At 32.5% G+C, this 8,543-nt stretch overlaps 1 protein-coding gene across 1 annotated transcript; it reads left to right on the top strand.

The window, feature by feature from the left end:
* Positions 1-4,996: 4,996 nt before the first annotated feature.
* Positions 4,997-8,509, top strand: LOC113752148 (probable leucine-rich repeat receptor-like protein kinase At1g35710). The gene is made up of 3 exons (XM_027296280.1): positions 4,997-5,063; positions 7,552-8,229; positions 8,466-8,509. Exons 1-3 carry the CDS (start codon positions 4,997-4,999, stop codon positions 8,507-8,509), a joined length of 789 nt encoding a protein of 262 aa, XP_027152081.1.
* Positions 8,510-8,543: the final 34 nt, after the last annotated feature.

Raw genomic sequence — 8,543 nt, 5'->3', positions numbered from 1 at the left:
TCCAGATTTTGGTTGCCAATTAAAGGGGAGTACACGGGTGCATTAAAGAAAAGGAATCTAGCAGTTTATTATTTCCTAATTCGAATTGGATTCCTTATCATTTGTTTCTGATGATCTTGATCCCGGTTTTTTTATGCTTACAAAATAATTGAATAATACTAATATGTTTTCAATGATAAAGCTTTTCAGCTCTGAAGAAATTTGATTCAAAAAGCAATTGAAAGAAGAAAAAGGAAGTCAAAAGACGTCAGATGCTCACAATGGCAATACCGGACGTCGATAGACAAGGCAGACACAGAAAAATCATATCAGACGAAGAACATCATCATTGGACGTCCGAAAGAATTGAAATGACTCTTCAAACTCTCTGCCCACTTTCGGACCCAAGCATCGGAAGTACCGGACGTCCGAAAAAATTGAAAAGATTTTTCAAACTCTCTGCCTGCTTTCGGACGCAAACATCAGAAATATCGGACGTCCGATACTCCCAATGACTAGTTGACTTTTCAGCTAGCTTCTATCCGTTGGAAGTTTTAATGAATTACTTTCTTGGTCTCCTATAAGTAGAGTATGGTCAAAAACTTCAAAATAACTTTTGTACACTGAGAATACAAAAGATCAAGAGTAGTTTTAGTGAGAAAATATTTTTCAAGGAACATTTGTATTCTTTGTGGAGTAAGGTTTTTTGTAAGTTTTTCATTTGCGAGTGAATACTTCAATAGTGTAGCTCTGTGAGGGTTATCTTGAGGGATTGTAAAACTTCCTAACTTGACCGAGTGATGCTTGGGGCAAGAAGGAAGTGAGCATTCCTTTGTAAACAAGATTGGTTGTATTTCATCAACTTGAAGAAACTTGTTTTGTGAATTGATCTTCGAGTTCAAGAGGAGTCTGGTAGTCAATTGGTTTGCAATTCTTCTCTTTTTATTTATCATCTTGTGAACCTTAAATTGCATATCTCTTCTACTTCTCTTAAGTGATATTGCTCCTTTATTGATTGATTCATTCTGTGATCACTTAAAAAATAGGGTAAATTTCATATTGAGCAAAAAGTGCCCATAACCTGAGTAGTTTCTTTAATCAACCTAATTCACCCCCCTCTTAGGTTGTTTTCGGGGCTAAAAATTGGTATCAGAACTTGGTCTCCTGGCGATTAAACTCAAGCAGCTTAGGAGCGAAGATGACAATCAACAATGTCATGTTTTTTGAACGGCAATCTGTAACTAGACCTCCAATGTTTATGGGTTAAATTATGTGAGTTGGAAAGAGAGAATAGTTATTTTCTTGCAATCAATTGACATTGAACTGTGATTTATTGTTAATGAAGGTTCATATGATGCCTCAATAGAAGATGAAAATACTCATAGATCAAGACCAAAAACAAAAAATGAATTGACTGCAGAGAATAGAGCTCATCTTGACGTGTGCGGGGTATACATATAATATTAAACTCATCCCTATCAAGTTTTACATTTATAAATTTCTAAATACCCCACACACGATTTATCGCAAGTATACGAATCGTGAGCGAGTATAAGATATTAAGAATCGATTCCACAGAGAAGATTGCAACTACCAGTGATTTTCGAACTCCTTTATTATTTAGACTATAAGCATGAAGTAAAAGTAATAAAATTAACACTAGAAAGTTTCTTGAGATATGGAATTTCTTACTAATCTTGCAAATGAGAATACCGGTTCAGTGAATGTTATTATCTTGGCTAGTTATGGCGTAATTTCCTTATGTATGTGAAACCTATTTTCGTAGTGAATCAACTATACTTGTAAATAAATCATACCTACTCTCGTGGTTATGAATTAAATACAAGTTCATTTCTTTTATGAAATTACATGAACAAGTCACTTAAACCACATAGGTGCACCTCTACTCTCGTGAGTGTACTCCCTAGGTTTATCACTTCTTTGGACTAGTGTTAAATTCCAATTCTCATTGCAAATTTAATACTTTTAGATAATCACAATTAATGGCCAATTAATTATGATTAGAAAATTAAAAGTGATAAATAATTTGATCAAAATAATATCACCAAATAACCAAATAAACATCACTAACAAAATATAGAAAGTTCATCCATACTCTAGGCATAAACTTTAACTAAACATGATAAAAACACAAAGCCAACTTGTATTATAATTAAACATGAAATCCAACACAAGAGAGAAAGTAGTAGAAGAGATATCACCCTTGTCACATGAGATCAACCTCTCCATCTTTGCTCCTCAATCTTCATCCAAATCTAACTACAAATACAAGATGGATAAACTACTCTACTTATACTATACTAATGAACTAAGGAAACTCTAGTGAAAACTACATTTCTGGTGAGTTTCTCTAGCTTTCTCCCAAGTTCATTTGAATCTTGCAACTCCATGGCTATATATAGATGAATGCAATCAGGAAATGAGGCTTGAAACATCCCTTTTACAGCTGTTAATTGGTTGTCATACGTTCATCCATAACTGTAAATTATTGAAGGAGAAAACAGGTTGTACCAGTGGAGAACAGCTATTTCTGACCAGAATCTGGCTACTTCAACTGCTATTTTCTCTATGATGGCGGCTGAATTGACTCTTGTGCGAAACATAGAAGTTGTAGTCAATTGAAATAGCTGTCAAATGCCTTAAGAATCATCCAATTTGGAGTTCTGAGAACCAAAATATAATAAAAATACCACTGACTGGTCAATTCCGCGTTTTCAGCTCTCAACAGCAGACTTTTACTTCTGTATTTTGACATTTTGACCAGGAAAACAGCCGAATTGGACTTTGATGCGTTCATACTAAATGTAGATCTATCTCTTAGCTTCAAAAATGGTTCGAGAATCATCCCAATCCAATGTATGTAATTCAAGATATAGCCAAAATACAAAAACGTGTCAAAACTGAACATCTTGCTTCCTTTTGATTTTAATTGCATTTCTTCTTTCACACTTCATATTTTATTTTTATCACTTTAATCCATCATCAATCATCAAATTATATTCTCAATGCTTTTGATGATTGAATCAATAAACCTGTAAAATATAAAATTTTTATCATAAAAATTCATAGAAATGCAATTTTCACACTTTAAACCACAAAATGCATATTTTCACTAGAATCTTAGTTAATTATTTATAAAATTAAATAAAATACACCAAAACTAACTAATAAAGCACACTAAAAATACGTAAAATATACTCTTATCACATCTCACCTTAAATGCAAAAGTTATGAATATGTTATATAGTATTTTAGACTCAAATGAATCTATTAGGGTCAAAAACTGTAAGTTTGCTAAAGAGATTTGGGACAAATTGAGAGAAATTCATGAAGGCAGTGAGAATGTTAGAGAATAAAAGAAATCTATATTGGTTACTAAATATGAGTCATTTAAGATGGAACCTCATAAAAATATTGATAAAATGTATTGTAGATTTAATGATGTTATTAAGGATTTAGACGTTCTGGAAAAGGAATACTTAGGAGAAAAAAATAGAAAAATCTTAAATACTTTGTCTAAAGATTGAGAGAGTAAAGTGAATGCTATTGAAGAGGCGAAAAATTTGAATTCAATGCCTATTGAATCTCTTATAAACTCTTTAACTTCTTATGAGTTGAAACTTAAGACCAAGGTACAAGAAGAAAAAGATGCAAAAGTAAAAAGGAGTTTTGCTCTAAAAGCATCTCAAGATGAAGATGACTCGGTTTCATTGGATGGTAAAGATATGGATGTTGATGATAATGACCTTGCTTTCATCACAAAAAGTTTTAAGAGAATCCTCAACAAAAGGAGATTCAGAAAAGGAGGATCTACCAATTCAAATTCCAATCAATTCAACAATGCAAGAAACAAAGGAAAACAAGAGGCCAACAAAAAGTAAGGTGACAAATGCTATGAATGCGGCCAATTTGGACATTACATGAGTGAGTATCCAATGAATAAGAAGAAAGAAGGAAGAGTTGAAAGAAAACCAAAATTCAACTTCCAATTCACATGCAATTAGTGCAACTCCGATGTTGAAATAGAGGAGGAAGAAGAATCTGCTCAAATGACTTTTATGGCCATGGAAAATAATGAGGTAACAACTTGTACCCCTCAACTTGAAAGTGATGATGAAACTGATGATGATCTTGAATCCTTTATTGAAAAATTGCATGATAGTTTGAAAGAATCTTATGCTCGAAACAAGGAATTAAAATACAAAATTAGTTTTCTTCTTCAAAACAATGCACATCTTTTTCAAAAAATAAAAAAGTAAAAATTGAAAATGATTATTTGAAAAAAGGTGAGATTGATCTATAAAATAAGTTTGATAGAAAAACAAGATTTTGTGAAATATTCAAAGAGAAACAAGGTGATTTGAAAAGAAGAATGGATAATCTAAATGAGTTTCTCTAACATAAAAAATAAAATTGTTTTCAATGAAATAGATCAAAATCTCATTTTGGCACTCATGAAAAGAAGTTAAATTCTGGTGCAAATGAATTTACTATTCATAAGAGAAGAGAAGTACGATCTATTAAACTTTTTCATGTAAATAACTCTTTGATTATGTGTAGTTTATGTTGTCAAAAAAGTCACATGAAAAGTGATTGTTATGTGAGAAAGAACATGAGAAGATGCATAAAATACATGTGGATAGTTAGACATGATACTAACTGTCAAGAACTCAAAACTCTTAGTTGAGAATGGTTTTAAAGAGTGGATAGTTTTTTTGTTGAGAATGATTTTAAAAAGGGTATTGTGGATACCACTCTTTTCACTAAACAAAACTCTAATGATCTTCTTATCGTGCAAATATATATGGATGATATTATTTTTCATGCTACTAATGAATGTTTATGCAAGGATTTTTTTACTATTATACAAAATGAATTTGAAATGAGTATGATGGAAGAGTTAAATTTCTTTCTTGGATTCCGAGTGTTTCAAACTCAAGAGGGTACATTTATTAATCAAGCAAAGTATATAAAGGAACTTCTCAAAAGATTCGGAATGGTAGATTCGAAACAAGTTGGAACGCCTATGTGTGCATTCACAAAACTTGACAAAGATGAACAAGGTACGAAAATTGATGAGAAGAAATATAGAAGTATGATTGGTAGCTTACTTTATTTAACCACAAGTAGACCCGATATTATGTTTGCCGTTTGCTTGTGCGCTCGTTTTCAATCTTGCCCTAAAGAATCTCATTTAAATGCTGTTAAAAGAATTTTTAGATATTTGATGGGAACCTTGAATTATGGTCTTTGATATCCTAAATATCATGAATTTGCCTTATGTGATTTTTGGATGCTGATTTTAGTGGGTGTAGGATAGATAGAAAAAGTACTAGTGGTACTTGTCATTTTCTTGATAATTGCTTGGATGAAACATACCTTAAATAACTTTGGACTAGTGTATGACTGTGTACCTATGTATTGTGATAACACGAGTGCCATAAATTTGACAAAGAGTCCCATTCAATACTCTAGGATAAAGCACATAGACATAAAGCATCATTTCATTCGTGATCTTATCTAATATGATGAAATTTGTGTAAAATATATTTGTTCGAAAGATCAAATTACTGATATTCTTACAAAAGCTTTACTTTTGGATCAGTTTATATTTTTAAGGACAAAATTGGGCGTTTTGAAAAAGACTATCTAAATTTCTTTTTCAATCAAGCTTTACCGAACGTCCGGTATTTGATGAACGGGCATCCGACAGTACTCTAGGGTATTTTGCACTTCATATTAGGATGCATTTTCAGTTTTTCTTTTGTAATATGTTTTGATGTTCAGTACTGTGTTTTTTTTGACGTTTTTGAATGTTACCATTAATGAATTTTGATTGATATGAATGTTGGTATCATTGATGTTCATTCATATCTTTTGATATTATTTTTCTGTTGATATTTGGCTGGTGATGGTTGCCATTGATTGATTTTGATGTTAGCTAATGATGTTACTTTTGATGGCAATTATTTTCTGATTTTATGATGACAAAAAGGAGGAGAAATTACTGAATGATGTTGAATTAGTTATGGATACTATGTGTAAGGGGGAGTTTTTGATGACAATTACTTTGCTCATGGCTTTACTCATATTGGTACTGAATGACTTTGATTTGGTTATAGATGCTATGTGTAAGGGAGAGTTTTTTACTCACATTTTTTCAGAATATCATCCATTAATTGTTTTGTCATCCTCAAAAAGGGGGAGAATGATGATCTTGATCCCAATTTTTTGATACTTACAAAATAATTGGATAATACTAATATGTTTTCAATGAGAAAGCTTTTCAACTCTGAAGAAATTTGATTCAAAAAGCAATTGAAAGAAGAAAAAAGAAGTTGAAAGCTGTCGGACGCTCACAATGGTAATACCAGACGTCCGATAGACAGGACAGACATAGAAAAATCATATCGGACGAAGAGCATCATCACCGGACGTCTGAAAGAATTGAAATGACTCTTCAAACTCTTCAGAATCGGGCCGAACCCGATAGACCCGAAAAGAAAATGGGTCGAATTCGGGTCAACCCGTGGGTGACCTGATATGACCCGATAACCAGTTTATGAATTAAAAATTATTTAATAAACATAAAATTATTTTATCGAACTAAACTAAGTTATTCTTTTTTTCCAAAGGCATTAATCACTTAATCCTAAATGAATTTATTTAACTTGTGTGAAATTGAAATTATTATATTTGGACAAATAATGTATTATATTATTTTTTACTTTTATACTGTTTTAATTTACTTTATATTTGATTTGGGATAAAACACTTTTACGGTGTTTTAATTTATTTTAGATTTGGTTTGGGATGTTTATTTAAATTTTTATTATTTGATTATGTAATTAGTCTTGTATGAAATTGGTTTTATTAGAAATTATAGTGGTACATTAATAAATTAAAATTAAGTTTCGGGTCATTTTAGGTTGACCCGCCAACCCGAAATTTTCGGGTTCGGGTCCGGTATCCTGACTTGTTTCGGGTTGCCGGGTCAGGTTCGGATCAGCGGATTTTCTGTTATACCCGGGTCTCAACCCGACCCGTCAACCCGAAACGGACCCGATTGCCATAATTCTAAGTACCATTCAGCAACCTTTTTAACTGTTCAGTGACGTGACAATCAATTATTGAAATGGTGAGAGAATAATTCCCATAATAACATTAAAAGGTCTTTAGAATTGTGCAGTATTAAAAATGCACTATAAGTTTGTTGATATTTTGATTAACATTAAGTTCGTATCAGATAAAGTTGTTCTAACCATTTTTCCTTTTACTAAAATATAAAGTTGCTTTGACAGCTCAATCATGAACCAATATTGTAAGTCTTGAAAGGAAAACAAAAAGTCTTCATTATTACTCCCATTCTGCACTGTAACTATCCCACAACTATATATGATTTTGCTTTTATCTCACTATATATATATAGACAAACACACATACATGTGTGTATATTATTATGTATATATGTATCTATGTATGTATTCCTCAATTGAATTGGTTTTCTTCTTTCTTCTCATTTAACTTGTTGCCTAAATTGGTTTTTGTCAGGGGTTATACCTCATGGGATTGGTGACCTTTCAAAATTGGAGATGCTATACTTGAGTGAAAATAGTTTAAGAGATCCCCTCCCACAGGAGCTCTCCAACATTTCAGCTCTTAGAGAAATATCCATAGAAGGTAATGGCTTTTCGGGCATTCTTCCTTCCACTTTAGGTGTTACGTTACCCAATCTTCAAGCGCTTTATCTTGGGAACAACAAATCCACTGGAATAATATTGCCAACTCTTTCCAATGCCTCTAAATTGAAGAGTCTAGACTTGTCAGGGAATAAATTTATTGGTGCAATTCCTGATTCTCTTGGTAACCTAAGGTTCCTAGAACTCTTAGATCTTTCAGGAAACAAATTTACTGTGTCTGGAGACATGAGCTTCTTCAGTTTTATAGGAAATTGCAGGTATTTGAGATTGTTGTGGCTAGATGAAAATCCACTGAATGGAAATCTTCCAGTGTCTATTGGAAATCTTTCCAAATCTCTTGAAGAAATTCATATGTTTCATTGTGGAATTGGAGGTGAAATTCCCAAGTCACTAGGCAACTTGAGCAACTTGGATTACGTAAACTTAGGAAGCAATGGCTTGACAGGATCAATCCCAAGTTCCATCTCAAGTTTACTAAATATTCAGCGGATAAGTTTTAGAGATAACAAGATACAAGGACCAATTCCAAGTGAGTTTTGTCATATTCCCAACTTAGCATACTTAATTTTGGCAAGCAATAGGCTGTCTAGCAAAGTGCCTGACTGCATAGGGAGCATTTCTTCATTGAGATATCTTTATTTAAACTCCAACAATCCAACATCTAGCGTACCAAAAAGCTTGTGGACTCTTAATAATCTGTTGGAGCTTGACTTGTCCATGAATTATCTCAATGGTTCTTTGTCCTTCCAAATTGGAAATATGAAGGCACTGATCAAAATGAATCTATCAATGAATCGGTTATCTGGTGATATTCCTAGCACAATTGGGGGGCTAGCAGAATTT

The sequence above is a fragment of the Coffea eugenioides genome, chromosome 11 (assembly GCF_003713205.1).
Source record: "Coffea eugenioides isolate CCC68of chromosome 11, Ceug_1.0, whole genome shotgun sequence".
NCBI lineage: Eukaryota > Viridiplantae > Streptophyta > Magnoliopsida > Gentianales > Rubiaceae > Coffea > Coffea eugenioides.
This window is presented reverse-complemented; position numbering and strand designations above follow the sequence as displayed.